This window comes from Vicugna pacos, chromosome 13, assembly GCF_048564905.1.
Source record: "Vicugna pacos chromosome 13, VicPac4, whole genome shotgun sequence".
NCBI lineage: Eukaryota > Metazoa > Chordata > Mammalia > Artiodactyla > Camelidae > Vicugna > Vicugna pacos.
Window position 1 is genome coordinate 55,291,610 of NC_132999.1, and position 23,174 is coordinate 55,314,783.

General features: G+C 50.2%; 1 protein-coding gene across 1 annotated transcript in view; it reads right to left on the reverse strand.

Annotated features, from left to right (window-relative positions):
* IGSF21 (immunoglobin superfamily member 21) overlaps nt 1-23,174 on the reverse strand; it is a 235,872-nt gene that overhangs the window by 118,756 nt on the left and 93,942 nt on the right. Inside the window, exon 2 of the mRNA XM_072975845.1 lies at nt 12,805-12,917. Coding sequence (XP_072831946.1) covers nt 12,805-12,917 — 113 coding nt within the window. The remainder of the gene's footprint in view (nt 1-12,804; nt 12,918-23,174) is intronic.

The following is a 23,174-nucleotide window of genomic DNA, read 5'->3' on the forward strand; positions in this document are numbered from 1 at the left end:
TGTCGGGGTAGGTGAACCGTGCTGCCTGGGTCGTCTCTGCAGTGGGGAGCTGTGTTTTCCCTCAAGTCCTCCTTTGGCGTTGACAGCCCCTGCGTGGATCTGTAACACCGCCTCTGCAGACCGGTGGCTCTGGCTGTGTGATGATGGGGACAGCCAGCTCAACCCTGCATCCTGGCCCTGTCAGTTCTGTGGAACAGCCTGGATGCTGACGAGGTTGAGCTGTAAGGGGAAGTCAGGCCAGTGTACAGATCCTGCTCCGTCTTACTATCTGCAAGGCTTGGAGCCAGTTACTTCACTTCTCTGAGCCTTCGTGTCCCCAGCCCTAAAATGGACCAGAGTACCGGCATCAGATGTTTTCTGGGAGGATTCAGTGAAGCTATTTTGTAACATATCTGACACAGCACCAGACCTAAACCATAGTGATGGTGCTCATGATGAACAGCAGGAAGAGATAGTTCCTCAAGCCAGAGGGGTTCAGCCTTTCTGAGGGTTCAGCCCTTGGGTTGCCTGTCCCTGGGAGGCAGGGCAATCTCTCCCACCCTCCAGGATGCCTTCAGCAGAGCCTAAAGGAAGAGCATCCCTTAGGAATCAAAGAGCCGTTTCAAAGCCTGACCTAACCACTCCTTAGTAGTGCAACTCAGAGCAAGTCGATTAACCCCACCTCGCCTCCGTCTCCCAGGCTCTGACGTGAGAATTAGAGTGTTCAGCTCTCAGGGCCCTTCCTGCCCTTCCCCCCTTCCCCTATCCTTCCTCTTCCTTCTCTCCAGGCTCCCTGAGGTCTCGGAACACTTGCAGCTTCTCCCTTCACTGGAGCCAACAGGAGATACGCCTGGAGAGGCAGGCAGGGACCAGACCAGGCAGACCCTACAGAGTGACACCGGGGATTTGGGTCTTTGTCCTAACAGCAATGGAGAGGCCTCAGTGATGAGTTTCAGGTGGGGTGACATGGACAGAAGTATGTTTTACAAGGCCTTTTGGACCTGGTCTTACCAACATCCTTCACATTCTTCCCCACCTCTCCACTCCCAGGTGTCTGGAGCCACATTGTCTTCGATTGTTCACTCAAGGATGGGGCACCCACATGAGCCAGATTTACAGAACATCCACAGTCACCCCTCTCCTGGGGCATCCAGAACTTTCCAGACTGCTGGTGTCCCATACTTGGTGTGCGGGCTAGCCAAGTTGGCCAGAGGCTCCATCCCTACCTGGTCATGGCATCATCGCTGGGCAGCTGGACTTGGCGCAGCCCAGACTTCCAGAGATGAACTGAACAGCATCATCCTACTCTGGCTCCCTTGGGCCAGGAAGCCAGAAATCCTTTCTAGCACATGTTTGACAGGTGGCCACTTGAACATTTGCTTAGACACTCCCAGGGGTGGGGAACTCACCAGTCTCCAGGTCACCCCAACCGTTGTTGAAAAGCTCTAATTGTGAGAAAACTTTTTACCTTATCAACTGAGAGTCTACTTCCATGTCCCTCAGAGCCACATAAAGTACTCATCCATCCATTCATCCATCATTCATTCATTCATTCATTCTCTAAGTTATATGTGCTAATACACCTGGTTGACCTTTCTAGCAAGGCACATACATTCTGGGAGAGAGACTTTCAACTATTATAGTTAATTCCCCTGTTGTGAGCCCTCAGCTAGCAGACACCTGTCCTTTCGGGGGCAGTTACCACAATTTCAAAGAAGTGTTGATTTGACAGTCTTTGGGGCAATACCCGTCTCCCTGCTTAACCACAAGCTCCAGAGACCCTGTTGTTCTTACTCAGTGCCCTGTTCCCAATGCTTGGTGCACAGTAGGTGCTCCAGGAATGTCTCCTGCATAAATGGACACATGCATCCTGTGTATTAAGTCACAGGGTAGAGTTCTGAGTTTTTGAGAGTGTTATGAGGTGCCTGGGTCACGGTGGTTGCACGAGGAAGAAGATGGAAGGGGGAAAAGGATGGGGAAAGGTCCCTGGGGGTGACGCTGAAGCTAACCTTGGAGGGCCAGTCGGAGTTCGCCAAATGAGGGACGGGAGGGCATCGCCAGCAGAGGAAGCAGCATGTGCACGGAGGCGGGAAAGAGGGTTGGCACGTTCCAAGAACTGCAAATAGGCCATACGATTCCAATGGTGGGCCCATTTGGGAACGTGGTAGGAAGCAAGGCTGGAGAAATCAGTCAATGGAGCTTGAATCAAGGACCCGGCTTGCTGGGCCAATAACCTTGAATTTGATTGTTAAGGTGATGGGGAGCTCTTATGAAGAGTAGGGCAGTCAGGGTGTACTTTAGAAAAGAGCCAGGCTGTGCCTGTCTGCCATGAGGTGACTGTGTGACTTCCCTAGGGACATCTCTGTGTCCCCTGGGAGGAGGACACAGTTACCCTTCATATGAGGATGACACACTCAACACAGAAAAGGTGGGGAGAGGAGGAGGAGGAAGGATTTAAGAGGGAGGAGGATCCTGAGCTGGTTTTCAGGGAACATCTCTCATTTCAGTCTGTTATTTTACTCCGTTGGTGTGCTAGAGCGGAAGTTCACTGTAATCCTTCTCTGACGAGTTAAGTCAGACCCCTTGTCACTGAAACCCAGCAGGGCTAAACCGGGCCGAGCCTGCTGGAAATCACTCTCTGGGCTTAATATAGCTCTGGACTCCATTGGCTCAGAGGCCCCAGAGCAACTCGGCCAGGATCTCTGCCCTGATGAAGCGCTGCTCACGCTTTGCCCTGGGGAGCATCTGGCCGCAAGTGTCAGCCTCTCCCTCCAGTTCTCCAGGTCCGTGGCTGGGGAGAGGAACCGGAGGAGGGAGGCTGGCTGCAAGGAGGGAGAGAACACATTCTACAGAGACCGTCTCATTTCACCCTTCCATTTTACTGATGACGATCCTGAGGCTCAGAGAGAGGAAGTGATTTGCTCAAGGTCACACAGCAGGATATTTTGCCCCCAGGCACCTACTCTTTTCTCTGCTGTGCATTTAAGTGAGGACAAGCTCCCCAGAAGGAGCTAAGTCATCAATGCATCCGCCTCAAATCTGCCAGTCTACTGTGTTTTCCTTCCAGTGGGAGACCATCCAGTGGGAGAGCCTGTTATTGGTGCTCCAATAGAACGTCTTGTTACTTGGGCATGCACTCCAACAGTTGGCACCCCTCTTCTCAACAGTGTGGGAGCCAAGAGCTCTTATCAGCCCACATGAGCACCTCTGGGCAGAGAAATAGTCTCATTGCCAATATCAGAAACCTGATCTTAATCTCCCAAAGAGGATAGATTTCTCTGGTCAGAACACCTTCCCTTGTGCCAGAGAGAGCAGTGATGTGCTGCCGAAGCAAGCCTTTCCTTTCCTCCCTCTTATCTCCTTCTCCCGTCCAAGGTTGCCTGTGCACACATCCAGGCTGACTGGCCTGTGGCATCTGGACTGCGCAAAAACCCTGCCACTCATCCCACCAAAAGCTGACTGCAGCTCCCCTCCCTCCAGGTCCCCCAAAAGCTCACAGACCACAGGCTTTCTGGCACAGCTTTGCAAACCCTCGGTCTTCTAGATTCATCCCTCCACATCGCACCCTCACACCTGGACACCTGCTGCTGCCATTCCTGAGCCTTTCAGGGGATGTCACAGACCCCTTTGAGAATATTTGGCCCCCTTCCCCTAAAAATACACACATTTGGACATACGTGCTGGGCTTCCAAGCACCCCCAGAAGCCTACCCACACCTTCCTAGGGATCCAGAGACCCCACATAAGGACTCTGGCCCAGGATCTGCGGGTACCACGGCACACACTAGAGAAGCAGATTAAGAAAAGTCAGCCACAGACACAGATGAGACAGAGAACGAAAATACCAGGTGAAATCTCTCTAATCCAAGAATGTACAAAATGCTGAGGGGACATAGCAGGAGGAGCTCTGCATTCTGCCTGGTGAGCAAGGTCAGAAGGCTTCACAGAGAGAGTAAGACTTGGCCAGGCGGAAAAGAGGATAAAGGGATAGAAATGGAGCCTATTTCGCCTGCACAAGGGCGATGGAAATGGCTTTTCTGCAGGCATCTCCTTTGTTTCACACAATCCCCCCGGGAGATGTTTAGGGGAAGTGGATCAAACCCGTGGGCCAGATGAGGAAACAGAGCTTTACAATGTAATGATGCCTGGACCGGAAGTTCTCCCCTGGAGGGAAAGGGGTCCACTGTCTCCTTCATTGCATCTCCAGCTCAAGGTACCATGCTCAGCACCAAGCAGGGTTGTGTGAACAGCATCGTCCAGAGGCCACTGAGTTAATTGGATGGTTAGAGCTGGGATCTTTCCTCCAAATACGAAATGTGTTGCTGGGTCACTCAAGACCCTCCTAAACTCTCTGGACAGCCATTTTTACATACTCAAGGAGGAGAGTGAGGCTGTCACCAGTTCTGGATTGCAAGGCTGGGGAAGTTTGGAATAGATAATGCACTTGGTGGCTTATGAACGACATGCAAACAGAGATGGGTCAGATAGAAGCAACTGTGCCTTTCTGTTATCTGCAAAAGTTTGTGCAGAAGTTCAAGGTCAAATCCTGTTAATAGTCGAAACCTCAAGGCCATGCCCCAGCTGCTGTCCACTCCAGCCAGGCTTCTGCCCCTACTGGCTCCAAGGGGGCCACTCCAGTCCAGGACCCCACTGGGCTTCATGTTACCAAATTCATGGTCATTTCTCATCCTAAGCCACATCATTCCAGCACTGGATATAGCTGACTCTCTCGGAGCACTTTCTTCTTTGGGGATCAGGGACACCCCACTCTCCTCGCTTTCTCCATATCTTGCAGGATGCCCCCTCTCAGTGTCTTGGCTGGTCTAGTTTTCTGTCTCTAAATCTTGAATGTCCCATGGTCCACACTGGGCCCTCTTCTCCTACCCCTTCCCCAGGTCATCTCATCCAAGGTCATGGCTTTAGATCCATCCATATTCTGATGATTCTCAAGTATAAATCTCTGGTCCTGACCTCTCCCCAGAATTCCAGTTTTAGACGCCACTGTGCTCTGACAGCTCTGTCTCCCTCCATGTCTTAGAAGCACTTGGGAACTTAACGTAGCTGACAAGGAACCCCTTCCAACCTTCTCCTCTGCCTACCCTCCTCATCTCAGTGAAGAGCACCATCCCCTACACCTCGTTACTCAAGCCTGAAAGCCAGGAGTCCTCCTGAATCTTCCCTTTCCCTCATCCCTTTCACATGTCAGCAAGCCCTTTAGACTCTACCTGCAAGTCACAGCAGAACGTCTTTTCCCTCCCATCATCTCCACTTCCACCAACCCAACCCTCATCCAAGCCACAACTGCTTCCCACCTGAAATGCTGTAATAACCTCCTGTGTAGTCTCCCTGCCTCCAGTCTTGTTCTCCTAAGTCCATTCACCCTGAAGTGACTTTTTTAATGAACGGATTCTGTTACTTCTCTGCTTAAAACCCCCCAAAGCTTCCTGCCACCTTTAGAATCACTCCAGACCTGGATCTCTGGAGCACAGGACCTTGAGTGTATGGTCTTGCCCATCTGTCCCACCTCATTTCTAAACTCTCCCCTACTCAGTTCATTACAGCCATGCAGGGGGCTCTCTTTCTGTTCTTTGAACATACAGAGCTTGTTCCCAGCATGGGTCCTTTGCACGTGCTCCTCCATATGCCAGAATGCTCCATCTCTTCCCCTAGGTACAGCGGGTTCCTTGTTGCCTTCGAGATCTTGGCTTAAATGAGAGTCTTTTTCTGACCATCCAATCCCTTTCTGCCCCATCAGTCTGTTTTAATAACATGCACTGTCCCCTATCATTATCTGGTATATTTCTTGTTTGTTTGTCTTTTCAACTCCTCTCCCAAAATAAACTACATGAGTTCAGGATCTTGTTGTCTCGTTCTTTGATGCACCCCCAGTGCCTAGAACCACCCAGCTCAGTGACCATGGGCTGGACTAATGTCAAAGGGGTGAATGGAGCAGCTCGCTCTACCAGTTTCCCAAATACCAGAATGTGGTCCCTGCCTAAGCCAAGTGCATTACAGTCATCTGAGGGAGCTGGTTGAATGTACAAAGGCCCTGAGGCTCCAGTCCTGGGGGATCTGATTCAATAACTGTAGAGTGAGGCTCAGCCATCAGTATATTTTTACAAGCTCCTCTGAAAATTCTAAGGAGCAGTCAGAGTGGGTAACTCTTGCACCTCTGCAACCAAACTTTCATTAGAGACCAAGATTGAGGCTGCAATAGTTGCAACTCACACTCTGACCTCTAGAGGGAGCTTAAAGTTGCTCCCGTCACTCTGCCCCCAGAAGGAGGGACTGTCTGCTATGGATCTGGGATGGATGCAATCTATGGTCAAGGGTGGAATAAAAAGACTGCAATGGAACCAGACTTGGAAAAGTGTTCTTATTTCCTCCTAATGTGTTAGCACCCTTATCTTACAATCAGCTGTCCTTTGGTGGGCCCTCTCTCAGGGGCTTTCTGTTTCTTCTTACATGCCTGGTTTGACAGGTATGGGACATTCTTCATCAGGGAAAACTTGCCCCTTTGGAAAACCAGGGGCAGCCATGGAGACATGGACCAGACAGCTCAGCCGGCATAGCTCTGGCTCTGTGAAAAAAGCCTCTTGTCTTCCTTAATCCCTTCCTCCTCCAGATCTTGGAGATGTTTAAGACCTGTAAGCCCAAGATGTGCACGTGGGTCTAGGAGGGGAGCAAGGAGCAGTCAGGTTGAGTGGTCCCCAGGCTGGGCTCCCAGCCAGAGGGGCCAAAGGGGGATGCAGCCCAGTTCTCTGGAACTTGGGCCCGGGTCTCTCTACTCATCACCAAGAGTGTACCTGCCTTCTTGTCCTTATGATATTATTGGACTGTAATGTCTCCTTATAATCATCATTTTCTATTTTGTTTCAGACAACAAAGCATTGTCAGGGACTGAGAGAACCATTGCCAGTGACTGAGAGAACCATTGCCAGTAAAGCCATTTTGAAATAACTCCTTGCTTCAGGAAGAGCTAAGATCCATTGAAATGACTTAGTTGTGTGATGACATTTCCAAGAACTGAATCCAGTTGAGTTCACCAGCGTAACCACATAGCAACAAAGAGTGTACCAGCTTAAAGCATTATCTCTGCCTGGCTGCCTCGGGAAGGCAGGTGGTGGGATGGAACTCAAAGAATCCCATCTTGGTGCTCCTCCCCCAATACCTTCCACTCTTGTTTTGTAATTTCCCTCTCTGGATCCCTTGTTACCAAGAGAGACGATAGGACAATGGCTACCACTTATTGGATAGGTCCCATAGGGAGCTTTTGTTGGATGGAATAAAAGGACTGCAGTGGGACTGGTCTTGCTTGGTTGCAAACATTGTCTCATTTATGCCTACAATGTAGGTGTCCTCATGCCCAATTTCAGATGAGGTTTCTAAGATGCAGAAAGGCTAGTTCACTGCCTGAAGTCACTCACCCTGAATGCACATGCACGTGTTTTGATTCTCTCTACCTTCCCCTTCCATCTGTAGGCTAAATCCTTTCTCTAATGGCCCAGAGCAGTGCAGAGGCAGCTGGCAGAGCCCCAAAGCAGGAAGCATCTTGGAGGAGGTATCTTCACCGCTAAACAAACACCCACACACACGTTCCGCACAAGGTGAAAGGGGCGAGATAAGGAGCTCCTGAAAGTGGCGGTGTTATCACTGTGTGTAGATCTACTTCTTGCTCTATCTCACTCTGTGGCTCTCTTTTCTGTGGCCTTGTAACCCGGGGCCAGCGCAGCTCTTGGGAACAAATTGTAAAGGAAAGAGACAAAACAAAGGAAAGATGATAAAAACTGCTGTGAAAGGTTAAATTCCCATGATTCTCTGTTGCTGTTTAATGGATTTCCATGTTCTAAACAGACCTTTGGCTTTGCCTGCTGGGCAGGTGACCTCCAGGTAAATGAGTTTAGACCATGTTCCCTAATAAGAAATGTTCCCTTTTTCTCATACTCCACAAAGCCCCCTGAGTATGCAGACTCACACTCAATCCCCAAGCAGACAGATATAGTCAGCTGTACACTGATGTCCACCTGAAATAGAAGTGGGCTACCCGGAGTGGTTTATCACAATATGCATGTATATTTCCAGCTCTACCATTTGTTCACTTAACAAATATTAACTGAGGTGACTCTCTGCTACGTGTTGTGCATACGATGGGAAAAGACACGAACTTTGTGCTTAAGATGCTCACAGCCCAGTGGACAGATAGGTATTTTGACATAATGAGGTAAGAGATGGAGTATAGATCCTAAAAGAGGAATCCTGGAGGAAGTGTCTAGAACTTTCTGCAGAAGTCAGGGAAGGCAACATGAGCTGAGACATAGTCTTTGGGGTTGGCCTCAGTGTCTTCATCAGAAAAACAGGCTTAACAGTAGCACCAACTTCAGTGCCAACATGGAAATGAAATGCAGCTGTGTACATAAAGCGCTCAATCCAGGGCCCGGAATAAAGTTTCAATGATGTTAGCCATTCAGATTAGTATTAACAGAATTACTGAGTCCCCACATATAGATGTAGATAGATAGAAATGATTAAGTAGAAGATACTTATCTTTCATTTTCTAGAGCCAGGTCCCGACTTTAATGCTAGGATAGTTTGATTGTTAGGCAAGTGACTCCTACTGGCCAAGTGTGGAATTGCACTTCTGCCCTATTAGCCGCTGTGTATTTTCTAGGTAAAGAGGAAATGCGCTGAGCTCTGAAAAAAGAAGGATGGGAAACACAAATCTGGGAGGGGAGCTCATGCAACAGTGAAGAAAGCATGGGGAGATGATGAAAAGGCTGTGAAGCATCCTTAAGCGGAGCAGGACTTTGGTAGACAATTATGATACCGGTACCTCAGGAGCCTGAAAACGCTCACAACATTTTCTCTGTTTTCAAAGAAGTCTTTTGAGAATGCGGATCCTTCTTCCAACCCTTATTCTTCACAAACCAATGATTACACAACAAATAAAGTTCATTTTTCCTGAAATTCACTTTACAGTGAGTCTGCCTACAAAGCTGGCTCGATGAGCAGTCACTGCTATTCTCCTTGTCAGGAAAGTTCAGTATATTCCACAGGCCACAGAAAAAACGTTCAGCTATCTACAGCAGGCTGTCCAACAGAACTTTCTGCGATGATGGAAATGTTCCGTTCCTGCTCTGTCCAATATGGCAGCCACTGATTACTTGTGGTTAGTGAGCTCTTAAAATGCAGCTGGTCTGAACAAGAAAATAAATTTCTAATTTAATGTGATTTAATTTAATTTAAACTTGAATAGCTACATGTGATTAGTGGCTACCATATTGGGCAGCACAGACCCAGGGCTGTACAGTTCCTTGAATCCATTCTAGAGTTTTGTCATCTTTTCCTATCATTTGGCCCAACCATAAGGCAAAGTGTCCAAGGTGCAGGACTTTGCCACCTCCTCCTATTTCCCTGTTCACCTACCTCACCCCTAAGGGATCTAAAAGCCAAGACCTTCCCAAATGTTGGGCTGGAGTTCTTGTTAACCCCAGAAGGGTGATCCCTTTTGCTTCACACAAGTCCATCAGCTCCCCCGGTTTACCCAAAGGATCCAATGCATTTGCTACACTTCTGAATACTTAGGATGACCCCATTGCTAAGATAATGTCTTTAGGGCCAGAGGGGAGGCTGCTAGACTCTACACATGTTTTGGGCCATTTTGTGCCCACTGGGCTGAGCGGGCAGCGGCAGCCCCATCATCACAATGCCCTGCTTTTCCCTTCTAAAGGGACTGGAGACACAGCCCTGGCTGGTCCTGTATAATCTATTCATTTCCTTCCAAGCCTGGCTCTGTAAGCTCATTCATGGAGGATGGGCAAAGGAAGCTGGGGAGGGAAGCAAACACACGTACAGAAAACAAACAACACTCGGCAGCTCCCTGTTTAGGGGAGTGGGTGAGGGGGGAGACACGGATCAGGGGATGAAGCTGTCGGGGTTTGTCTGGAGCAGGGAGTCTGGCTGAGGAAGGAGCCTGGGGCTTCCATTGGTGTTTCTCCCACTCTCTCCAGAAGCCCTGCTCCGGTCTTGGCTCCTGGAGCCCCTATCTTGGTAAGCTCTTATCTCTCTCCATTCAGCTGGCTCCTTGGGGAAAGAGAGGGTAGGTGAGGAAAGGTCAGAGTGTCAGCAGGTAAAGAGACGACTGGCAGCATGGAGCCATTTCCTGGAATTTGCTCCCATCCTTGGTCCCCTCCTCACCATCACAGACAGGGCACGCAGGGCTCCCCCAGTCCCAGGGAGAGAACCAAGTCAGCTGAACCCACTACCTCCGTCCAGCCATAGAATCAAAAGGGCCCAAGCATTTGGCTGGAGTGGTTCATTTGCATATGATTTGCATACATCTGCATCCCTCCCTCATACCAGACGCCCTCAGTCAAAGGATGTGAAATGAAATAAAATAAATTAATTAGTGCAGCCTACTATAGCCCAATATGCAGGACCTGACACCCATAAGAGACGTAACTGATTTTTAAAGCAATCAATGTGATCATGGGCCAGGGTGGAGATGGCAGGGGTGGGGAGGTGAAGAGGGGTTCTCAGCACTGGGGTGGAAAAGGGGAAGGAAAGTGTCTGCCCTGAAGCTGGGCATTTCTTCCTGCCCCAGCCTTATCCCCCACCTTCAGAGAACACAGAGGTGAGCCATGTGAAAGTCTGCTCCTGGTTTCCTACACCTGGGCCAGACTCTGGCATTGCCCCCACCCTGGCGGCTACCCCTGCAGGGAGATCTTCACCACTGATGCAGGAACATTCAATTTCAAACAAGAGTGAGGCTAGTGACTTCAAGGAATGCGAAGGCAACCAGGTGCCTATTGGTATTTTCCTGTCTCCAAGCTCCCTCCCACCTTCACTCCTATTATCTGTTCCCACTGGGTCTCCGTATTTCTCTCTGCCAGTTGGGCAGGTCTCTCACTACCCCTCACTCCTATCCCAGCCGCGTGGTCCCATCCAGCAGTGAGCTGGAGTTAATTTATCCCAGTCCTTCTGCCAGGTGCTAATGAGATGCTCACAGCATGTGTCAGCCAAGCAGTTCCCGTATCATGTAAATACGCCTCTTAGTGATTCAGTTCATGGCACTATTTAACATATGCCGTGACTTTCTCTAGGCCAGTTGATCTATTCGGGATGGAAACCTCATCTGAAGCTCAGCCCCTGCGGGAAGCCAAATGTCATTTTCACACCTGTGCATCCCAGGCTGCCGCGAGCTTGGGTGGAGGACCAGAGAGGTGATTCTAAGCGGGGAGGGTTACAATGCTAAGACAGAGAACAATGACTTCGGTTAAAAGGAGCCCAGGTCACAACGGCCAGCCAGATATCAGCGACCAGCAAAAGATGAATCAACAGCCAAGAATGTAAGAAGGAACAGCAAGGATAGGATGATTTAAAGCAAGACTGGGCCAAGATCAAGGAGCCAAGGAGCCCAGGTCTGAGTCAAGGCTGAATGGTGAGTGTGCCCCAGGAGGATCCCCTAACACGGGGCTTCCTTGCATGACACCACGGGTGTGACAGTAGCTTGAAGGAGAGAAGGAACTAGTTCTAGATGCCTGATCACCAAACTGTGCCCACCCAGCCCCCCACCTTCCACGCTCCATCTGTTCCAGCCAGAGCGGTTCCACTTGACTGTGTCACCACTGGTTTCACCTGAAGAAAGGGCCACCCAACTTACAAAGGTTAGGGAAGTGTTGGTTTTAGATCAGGGGCCAGTAAACTCTGGTTGGTGGACCAAATCAGCCTATAGCCAGCCTGTTTTAGTATGACCCACGAACCATGGCTTTTTACCTTTCTCCATGGTTGAAGAAAAATATTTTTAAAAAGGAAAAGAATATTTTTTTGAGATGTGAAAATTACATGAAATTCAAGGGTCCATGAATAAAATATTGTGGAATCCTGCCATGCCCTTCCATTGACATGTTGCCCCTGGCTGTTTCACATGACAACACAGAGCTGAGTACTTGCGACAGAGACCATATGGTCCCCAGAGAGGAAAATATTTACTATCTGGGCCTTACCAAAAAAAAAAAAAAAAAAAATCACCAACCCCTGTTGTAGATCATGGAAGGGGAGTTCTCCACCTACCTCGTTTCCAAGATGGAAATGAGTGCAAACCTGAGTGCGGCACTGCAAGAAGGTTAGTGTCAACCGGACCTCCTCCTGAGCCCAGCCAGCCCTGACTCCCTTGTGGTAAAGGGAGACCAGGCTGGGATGCCCGGTCCAGACACACAGATATTTCTGTCAGTGGCTACAAAGGCCAACACTTGTTCCCAAGACCCGAAGCTGGTTCTCCTGTTGCCAACACCTGGGCCCTGGGCAGGTGGACACCAGCTCATCTCTAACAATATCCCTTCTCAGACCGTCTTTAGACGTTGGTGCCAGATCTCAGCACTAGTCCTATGTGGGATCCAATTAGGAGGTAGACTATGTCTATCATTTGATTTCTAAGAAGGCAGGAAGCTGTCCTGTTCTCCTCTCTCCCCTGCCAAAAACATCACCCGAAGCCACATGCCCGAAATTCCGCCCTTCAACATTCCTTCGTTGTTACACAGCAGTCAGGGCCTGCAGGGTGCTTAGTAACTCACACGTGGTACTAATGGGGTTTCCTGAGCATCAGGGCACATTAGGGACACAGAAGAGGCCAGAATGAGATGGATCCTGCGGGCAGAAGAGAAAGCTGGGCAAAGGGGCCTTTGCGGAGGGTTTTGGTAGAGGATGGAGACCTGGCAGAGCACAAAGGCAGCTCAGGGCTGGGTTAGGGCTGAGAACATAGCCAAGCATGTGAGGGTCTCTACCCTCATCCCTGGCCATGGGCATGGAGAGGGCAGTGGCGAGGACTTACCCGGTACCACACGATCTCACGCATGCGGCCATCTGTCTTGAAGTTACACTTCAAGGTCACGGCATCACCAGCCACCACAGGTGGGAGAGGCTCAATGTTGACGGTCAAGTAGCCTGTGGAAGAAAGGGGAGAGAGGCAATGAAGGCATGAGCTGATCCGGAGGACTGGGCTGACTGGCGAGGAGGGGGAGGAGCTGGCACAACTGTAGGGGGCGCTGTTTGCACTGAGGTCTACGTGAGTGGTGACTGTGGACCTGAGGGGAGCTCATCACCCTCTTTTTTCTCATTGATGCTGCCCTTTCTGAGAACCTCCCTGGCTCCCGTGGATCCATCCAATCCTGAAAATTCTGTAGTATGGATTGTCCCATGAGAGTAGGACCTGTTGGCACCTGGAGTAAGTGCATCAGGGTACTTCTACAAGATATCCCAGAGACACGGGTCTGTGGTCAAACTCTGCACCTCCATCTACCCTTTTAGAAAGCCTCAATATGTGTAAGCTCTGTAGGAAAGGAACGCGCTGAAATTCATTTAACCCAGCGTTTCCAAACCTATGTGAAACAGGTCCTTAGCCAGCTTTTAAACCCTATCAGCATCCCATGCAGCCAGGGTCCCTGGAACATTGGGATGTGGTATGCTGGGTGCCTATACCTCTCCATTCCCAGCCTCACAAAATTCCTCCTGATGAGAGGGGACAATAGCCCTGGGAAACTGCTGTTTGCTTCCTGAACCCCCAAATCTCCCATCACACACACCCTGCTGCCCAGAGGGAGGGGCAGTTCTAACCCCCGGGCCGTGGCCGTGGTGATGGTTGTGGGGTGGTAACGGGCTGACTGGCTGGGAAGGCATCTCACAGCTCTGCAAACACAGACGATGCTTCTCCCCCATCAGCTGCCCCCAGAATCCCTGCCCAGCTCCCAGGATCTGGGACTCTTCCCCTGGTGGACACACCCTAGGGAACACTGATGCCTTCACATCAAAGTCCAGCCTGCTGAGGTCCCTGACCCTCCCCTCTGCTTCCGAGAGATTCGTCCCCAGGGCAAGGTGCCCACTCCAGCTCGGCGAGGGACCTTATTCTTGGGTTGATCATCCAGGCTCATCTGATTGGCTTCCTGCCGGCTGATGTCCAGCCATTGATCTAATGGATCAATCCAGTCTGATTGTCTTAATGAGAAAACTAGCCAGAAAGGGCTCGGGGATTTCAATTGTGCAGGCAACCTGAGTGGATGGAGCCCAGGGGCCTGACCCCTGCCTGGAACTTAATGGTTACAACACTCTAGGGGAAAAAAAGAAAAAGAAAAAGAAAAAGAAAAGAAAAAGGAACCGACCTTGGGGTCGATTTGGAAGCTGGCGTCAGACTGAACCTGGGTGGTCCAAGGCACCAGGTCCCAATGCCCAAGGTAGGGGGGTAAGCCTGGGGCTCACCCCCCAGGCAGCCTCTAACTTAAACAGGAGGTTAGGCTCGCAGGGAGCCTCAGAGCCCACGTGGCTGGTGAGAGCAGTGACCAAGCTAACTGGAAGGAAGGACCGATCTTCTGCCTCCTCCGCTCCTCATTTATTCAGCCCCGAAGCTTGCTCCCACCTGCTCTGAGCGGGCCCTGTGCAGGATCCCGGAAGCAGGATGGCTCGAGCACTGCCCTGCTCTCCAGGAATGCACAGATCCACACTATCACACCGCGTGGGCAAAAGTAATGGTAGACGGAGGTGGGGGACTATGGGAGGGGAGGGAGGAAACTTGGTCCAGTCTGGATGGTCCAGGAAGTCCCCAAGCCCAGCCAGTGCCACACCATGACAAACACAGAGGCCGCCTGCAGGGGGAAGAACCCCAGGGGGAGGGAGGACTCTGGGGCAAGCCAAGTTGAGCGTGAAATAGTAGGAATGGCTCACATTTCCATGGTACACACTCTATGCCAGACACTGTGCTACATGCTTAATACACACTCATTTAATTGTCATGACAATCCTAGGAGAGAGGAACTAGTATTACTCCGACTTTTCACAGGGAAAAAGAGAGGCAAAGGAACCTACCAAGATCGCACAGTTTTAAGTGGCAGAGCTGGGATTCAAATCCAGATCCTCTGGTCCCATTGTGACTACCACGCTGTACTCAGCCTAGTGATGGAAGAGGTGAGGAAGGGCCAGCAAACATTTCACATCCAGCCCTGGGGGGACCAGGGTGTGTTGCTGAGGGGCCAAGACAAGATGGCCTGATCCCAGCTGTGAACATTCCCAGCCTTGGGCTGATCCCCCTGCCCCAGGATCATCTTTCCAGTGGGGTTGCCCTCTCCTGGGGGTGGGAGGTGTCACCTTTGGAGCTACAGCTATGAGTTGAGCATCATCAGTCCAGATGGCTGAGGTGCTCAAGACCAGAGAGCAGCCCCTCCCACCGGAAGGAGACAGGAAGGACACATTCTCAGATGCATCAATCTCCCAGCCAGCCCACGGAGGGTGCAGATGGTGCACGTGAGGCGGGCCAGGGCGGGATGCCAGCTTGCACGGCCACCATTTCTTGGCCAGTCCTGAGGGAATCACAGGTGTAAATCCGGCGGGGATTGAGGGGAATGTTGGAGACTCTGGTAACTGGCGATCGTGTTGGGAGCACCAGCAGGTATAGCAGGTGTCTGGGGCATACCATTCATAGGGGCAGCCCAGGGCGAGGGCAGAGAAAGCCAACTGCAGAGAGAAGAGGGTGTCCTTGGGACACCAGAAGAGGAGAATTAAAAGGTGGGTGCCTTCATGGGGTGGTTCTGATCCCTTCAGACAGCATTTCTCGGCGTGAATAGAGAATAGGGAGCTTCTAGTAAATGTTTCAGGCAACAAGATTTCTACCATCAATTTCTAAGTGTGTGAAATTTTAGGTTAAACAAAATTAAACATGGTCCTTCCCTCCAAGACATCTCAAGAACTTTGCTCTCTTTCCTGCTTTCTGTCTTGCCTTCTTTCATTAAAAAAAAAGAGAGGAAAAAAAACCTTATTGAGAATCTATTCAGTACCCGGACACTAGGGATACAGAAGAGGCTGGTCCTGCCCCCGTACAACTGATGTTCCTGCAGAGGAGATGATAATCAAATAAACAAATGATGGGAAATATATCAAGGAGTGATAAGTGTAATTAATAAAGAAAAGCAAATCAGGGTAAAGCAAGAGAGAGCAGTGGGGGAGGGGCTGCTCTGGACTGGGCAGCCAGAGCAACATGTGAGCCACGTGTGTGCCTAGGGGGAGAACATTCCACGGAGAGGACACCGCACATGTAAAAGCCCTGAAGCTGGAGTGTGCTTGTGACTCTCCAAACTTGGGCTGTGGTGGGCAGTTTTTTCATAACATCACACACTCCGGAGTCTGTATTTGGTTGAGCACCTTGCAGGGCTAGAACCAGGGCTGGGACCAGGGTGGGGCAAGTGAGATGCACAGGGTACCAGATTTACGGAGGTGCTCACTCCCACAGCAGGACCTTAAGTCCCACTGGTCTCGTCCTGGTTCCCGCCCTCCTAGAGTCCTTTGGAACAAACACTAGGAAACACCTTTCTCAGCTGAGGTGGAAATGACCGTGTCTCCCATTGCCGAGGTCCCCTTACTTGGAGCCACAGAGGGTGGGGGAGGCTGGGCTCCCCGTGGCACGTCCCGGTCTTCCCAGAACTTTCCTGTCCATTTCCCACTGGCTCTTGCAGCAGCCTGTGCCTGCCGTCCCTGTAAGATGCTGCAATTACCGCGGATGTCACACTGGAGTGTGATTGTCTGTTTGCACATCTGCCTCTCCTTCTGGACGCGAATTTCATTAATATCAATAGAGTATTAAAATAAGAATACAAGGGCCGCTTTTTGAGCTTTCTTCTGTGCAGGCAGTCTCGGTGTGAATATTTCTCTGTCACGAAGGAAGAGTCATAGTTCAAAGAGGTGAAGGACCGGGCTCAGTGCGACTGCCATGGAAGCAGCGAAGCCAGGATTTGAACCCAAATCTGTCTGATTCTGAAGCCAGTCTTTCCACCACCTTTGCCACCGCCCGGAGCAGAATCATGTGGCTTGCTGAGGTCATGTGAGGATTCTGGGGGTTGCCCCGATGGGCTGATGCATTGACTTCATCAGAAGCCTGGCTCTCAGATGGGGTAGATGGTGACCACCTGGCGTGGGGTCAGGCCCAAGCGAGGGATGGTGGGCAGAGGGGAGACCCCACTCCCTCCGAGCTTGAAAGCCTCACAATGAACTTCAGGCTCCCTCGGCCTTTCCTATCCAAGGCGAGGACAAGCCTCAGGCAATGCTTGAGCTCTAAGCCTGGGGTCTGGAGGTGGGATCACTGGCCTGGGGGAGGGAGGGACTTGAACGCAGACCACAAGGTAGTTTTCTGACAGATGTACCAGGCGAGGACTGCATCAGCCCCAATCAGCCCCTGGATCACAGGTGAGAAATCACCTTCCCAGACATAGACGCACACTGGAGAGGGAACAGCAAGGGTTCATGGTCAAGGAGTTTTTTGCAAAAGAAAAACATAGGGAAAGTTCTCCTCTAGGTCCGAATAACATTCCTCTAGTTTCTATTTCACAAAATTCCATCAGCTTCTGAAGACTCTGCCCTGGCTCTTTCTCTGAAAAGACCCTCCCTCACTTTCCTTGCTTCTCCCACCCACATGCCTCCAACAAATCTGAAGTCAGTTATCTGGTTCAAGTTTCTTGCCCCACCACTCAGTCATGACCCAGGCAAGTTATATGGCCTCCATAAGACTCAGTTTCCCCATGTGTAACGTGGACACTGGAACAATCACGGGGTCCAACGTGGGGAAGCACATTCCTGGGGCTTGTTTACTGTAAGTCCTGTTCACAGGGTGGTGCCCCTGAGCAGGGCGAGGCAGCGCCATGCTTCTGCATCCCCCAGATCCTTACTCCCTCCCACTTCTCACTGTCCAGGTTGGAGGTGAGAAGAGTGGAGTCTGACACCTGGAAGCTGGCCAGGGAGAAGGAGATTCAGAGATGACCAGCTCAGCCAGACGCAATCTGGACTTGGATCAGAGCCAGGAGACCCACGCAAAATCCTCCCCACAAGGCAGAGGACAGAATAGCAAAGAGAAGAGATCTAAGAAGGACTCCTGCTGCTGGGACCCCCAAATCAAGCCCCCAAGGCCCGTGGGAAGGGGCAACTGAGCAGACAGGGGTGGGGAGAGACCGGCTCATCCACCAGCCAGGAAGCAGTGGTACCGCAGGAAGAGTACGAGAAACATGAGTCCTGTCTCAGCTATGCTGCCAACCAGCTCTGGCCCCTCAGGCAGGTTGCCCCACTCTCTGGACCTCAGTTTTCCTCATCTGTAAAACGAGGGGAGAACTGCTTTTTCATGGCCTTCAGATGTTAACTGAGCCTGAATCCTGGCCCCTTTGTGCCTTGTACAACTTAACATCATTTTTCCAAGAAGTGAACCCACCAATTAATCAGCCACCAACTAAAGATAGAGCTCCGTCTTTCTCAGCATTAAATTTGCCACCAATCAGCCTCCTCCCCTCCACCCCCCTGGCAAGCATGGTATCGAGAAGAAGATCAGGAGTGGAAACGGATTCATCTTAACTAAGCAGTTCATTATCCGGAATGGGGCCATCACTCTCCCCCTCTATCTCTGACAGCATTTACACCACTCCTGTTAAGATACATTTAGCAAAATCGCAGGCAATATTTAGGAACCAGGCACCCTCCCAATGAGGTGATGACAAATGGCTCCTCTATCCGGAAACTTGCCTTGCAATATCCCAGCATCACTATTCTCCCCCTTCCCAGCTCCGGGGAGACGTTTCTAGAAGGCTGGCTCACGTCCGGCCCCAGGGGTGGACGAGAGACAGTAAGGGTTTCTGTGGGAGGGGTACAGGCCGGCCTGGATATATTGAAAAGAGGCATGAATTATATTAGGGTGACCAGATGTCTCAGTCTGCCCGGGACTGGAAAGTTTCCTGGGACAAGGGTTTTCCATGCTAAAACTAGCAAGTCACTGGCACACACATTGGTCACCATGGTTCCAATCCCATCATGGCCCACGGATGGCCCTGGCTAAATCATTTAAACCTCTCCACCTATTTCAATAATAGGGGTAACTATCCCTGCCTTGACTAACTCTAAGGACTAGTGAGAGTAAATGCTGACCACCCCCCATGCTTGCCCCCTCGTGGGTGCTCAGTAGGTGGTTACGCTAGTTAAAGGCGTAACTTGTGAGATTAGGATTTGTCTTGGTCTTCCTGCATCCACTGATGTCCTTCAGTCATCCTCCACCAGCAGCCAGAGTGCTTCCTCTCAAATGCACGCCCTGGCTTTCGCAAGGGCCTTCAGAGTTCCCCGTCACTCCTTAGAATAAGGTGCAAACCCTCCCTGGGGTCACCTGGCGCCGGTCTAGCTCTCATTCCCCACGCAGGTCCTGCTGCATTCTGCCCTTCCTCACTTGCAGCTTCTCTCTCGCCTCTGGACCCTAGCACAGGCTGTCCCCTCTGTCCCAAGCCCTCAATCTTTACTTGGGTCACTCCTGCTCATCCTTCAAGGATTCGCGGAAATCTCACTTCCTCAAGAAACCTCTCCCTGACTCCCCAGGCTATCGGAGTCCCCCAAACACCCTTACCTTCTTGCTGTTTAGGACACTGAAAGTTACTTGTAATGATGTTTGCACCGTATGTTGTCAGTGCACAAGGTCACAGACTGCTTCTATTGCTGTGTTACCCGTGTGCCTGTTACAGGGCCCAGATCAGAGCATGTGTTGAATGGAGGAACAAATCAATTCTGTCCATCCCCTAGATTGTTCTGTAATTGGACTGAGCAGTGTTCCCAGGAAGGCCCTCTCAGATGCACCTCTTCCCTGTGGGCCTTGTCTGAGGCGTCCCGAGTCAAGGGCCACCATGACCCCAGGTGCTTCCTGAACCTGCCTCTTTGACCACAATTGCTTGGACAGGCGTTGGTGTCACTTTGGCATGTCCAGTGGTCTCTCCTGGAGGTCAGCTAGGAGAACTTCATCCAACAGAGAAAATCAGCACTGAGTGGCGAGTGGCCACCCATCGGGGTGGAAGGACATAAGACGTAACGAGTAAGTCCGCAGATAGCACATTGGTAGAGCAGAGACCGCACGCAGCAGAAGCCATGGGTAGAAGCACTTGCTGAACCACCATACAGCAGGGTCTTGGAGCGGGAAAGTGGGCGTCCACCTGAGCAGGGTGACTGCCAGAGCTGGCAGGCTCAGTGTCAGGCGACAGAGCTGCTGATGCATCCTGAACAATGTCCTTTTAAGAACACTGTGCTGAACAGCTGTCCTGTCTCCCTCACTTTTCCCAGTAGCATCCTCACTTGCAGCAGATGGGTTAGGAACCCCTAGTGTCGGGCACCATGCTACTACTTGATGCCCCACTTGGATGTCTTTAGGCCTCCCAAATGAACTGGTCCAAAATGGAAGGGATGTTTTCCCCTCCTTCTCCCCAGTTCAGGGAACACCAGCAAGTCTTGCAGGCTCTGTAAAATAAATCCAGAATCAAACTCCCTCACCTCTCCACACCGCCTCGCTGGGCCAAGCCGCCGTCATTTATTGCTGGTCAACTGCTATGCTTCCTAGCACTCACCTGGTCCTCTCACACTCACCTTCGTCCCTGCCCGCCTCTCTGATTTCATCTCCCCTCACTCTCTCCTTCATTCACTCCACCCACACACAACAAAAACTGCTGATCCCTGAATACTCTGAGCACATCCTCACCTCAGGGCCTTTGCACTTGCGGCTCCCACCTCCCAGAGCAATCTTTCCCCAGACACACATATGCCTTAAGTTCACAATTCTTTCTCTGCTCAACTGCCTCCTCTTTGGAGAGCCCTTTGCTAACCATCCCATATAGCATCACAGTCATTCTCCAACTCATTACCCTGCTTTACCCTTTTCTAGGCATTTATTATTGTCTAACATATATTTTTTGTTTATTGTCTGCTGATATTTCCCCCTAACTCCAACACTCAACTGGGTTATAAGCTCCATGACAGCAGAGATTTTGTGTGTGTGTGTGTTTCAATATTTTTTTCTTTACCCTGTTCTTCACATTGGATAATTTCTATTGATCTATTTCAAGTTCACTGACTCCTCTGTCATCTCTACCCTGCTACTGAGTCTATCCAGTGGGTTTTAAAATTTCAGTTAGTGTATTTTTCATTTCTAAAATTTCCACTTGATTCTTCTTTATATCTTCTACTTCTTTGCTGAACCTATCTATTTTATTGTTTGTTTCAAGATGATTTGTGATTGCTTGTTCAAGTATCTTTGTTGCTTTAAAGTCCTTGTCAGATAATTCCAATATAAGGTGTCAATCTCATCATTGGAGTCTATTGATCATCTTCCCCCATGTGATTTGAGAATTTCATGGTTCTTTGTACATCATGTGATTTTAATCTTTATCTGAACATTTTAAGTATTACTTTGGGAGACTCTAGGTCTTGTTTATATTAATTCTTTCAGTAGAACTTTGAATTCTGGTGTTCTTCCCCAAACTGCCTGTTAGTATTTATGCTTCAGATTTTTCAACTAGATGTCAATACATTCTGTCCAGGTCTCATAGTTGAATTAATGGAAGATAAAGGGAAGCTGGTCTTTTCTCCATCTCACTATAACCAGAAGTCCTTGAGTTTGTATTTTTCAATCACTACTTTATCCCTAGAAATTAAAACCGTTCCTGGAACCTGATAGGAGTGCAATAAATATATGTTAAATAAATGGAAAAAAATGAGTAAATGAACATGTGATCAGTGTTTGGTAATTTTCAAAGGGTATCTGTAATAATTATCTCCTCAATCACCATTGTGACCCTGGGGGATAGCATCCCCATTTTAGAGGACTCAGAGATACAGAATGACTTCCTCACGATCACACAGAACCAGGTTTGGCAAGCAGGTCCTTTGATTCAGAATCCCCTACTCTTCCACCATCCCACAGGAGCCCCCTACCTTTTGCTTCCAAATGGAGAAACTGGAAACAGGAGTGGGTAGAGCTATTAGTGCCCAGAAATACAAAAGAAATCTTGCTTGGGGTGTAGTGAGATCAGACACCAGGTTAGACCATCAGGACACAGCACTTCCACAAGGGAGCAGCAGGAAGACTGATGGCTGAGGCCATTTTCAAGTTCAAAGCCAGTAGAATCCTGGGAAGGCCAGGAAGATGTGTCTGAGAACTTTTCTGGGAGAGAACTGAGGCTGGCTGGGTGAATTTGTCCCATCACATCCCTGACATACTGTCCTCCGAATCCAGCTTTGGACAGTTTCCCTGGCCCAGAAGTGCCTGTCTTATGTCACCCAAGCCATCACTTGTTGATACAAAGTAGCTAGAGAGGAATCAAAAGCAATGGACCACCATCTTTCTATCAGGGGGCAAGGGCTATGTCTGCCATCAGACTAGAGCTCTCTGAAGGCAAGGACAGTGTCTCATTCCTTTCTGTGTCTGGGAGTGCAGAAGCGGTCCAGAGAACTCAAGGATCCCCCTCTCCTGGGAGAACCAGTTTGGACTACACCAAGACTTGACCCGGGCAGACAGACAGTCAGGTGATGGCAGCAGCTCCACCAGCTGGATTTAAGGCCTTGCCAGAGTAGACCGTGGGAGTCAGGGTGACATAAATTCCTCATGCCATCTTCCCCTTTCCGTGGGGCTGGGATTTATCTCCACGTGATAACAAGAGCTCCATGCACCACCACTCATGAAGAAAAGAGGTCACCCCTTCTCATGAAGATAAATACCATAGCGTGGCGCCTATGGCAGCCTCCCTGGGCTCCCGCACCGTGTAATTACTACTGTAATAAATATTATTACAACAAACCAATTACTGCAACCATATCTTTCAGGCAGGTACAGAGGATTCTGTGAAATACACTCTTCTATGCTGGGCTAACAGGTGCTGCCAGCCATCATCTCCTTGTTAGCAGAAACTGGAGCAAGAGGTGGGGCAAAGGGTGGAAGGGGGCCTTTTAAGAAAAGAAAGCTTCTGAGCAAAGAGGGGAGGTTAATAGCTTATCTGTCTTTAAGATGGATCAATTCTTCCTCACCAATAGCTCTCAAAACTGTGTCTGTCCTGCATTAATTCTGCCTTGGTTGGGGCTTTTAAACCCCACCTCCAGGATCCTGGACAGCTGCCTTGTTGGTCCTCAACCTTCAGGTTTGTGCCTGGAGCACCCACGACAGTGGAGTCTCAGTAATATTTCTCAAATGCAAATATGATGACGCCACCTCTCTGGTTAATGCCATGCAATTTCCCCACCCCATTGCCTTCCAATTCAGGATCAAGTTCAGCCTTTGTCATGGCCAACCGCACCCCTAATGATCTTGCCTCTCTCGGCCTCTCCAACTCAATCAGTCTCTCAGCATGTTTGTGCCACCCACCCACCAGCCCTTCCAGACAGTCT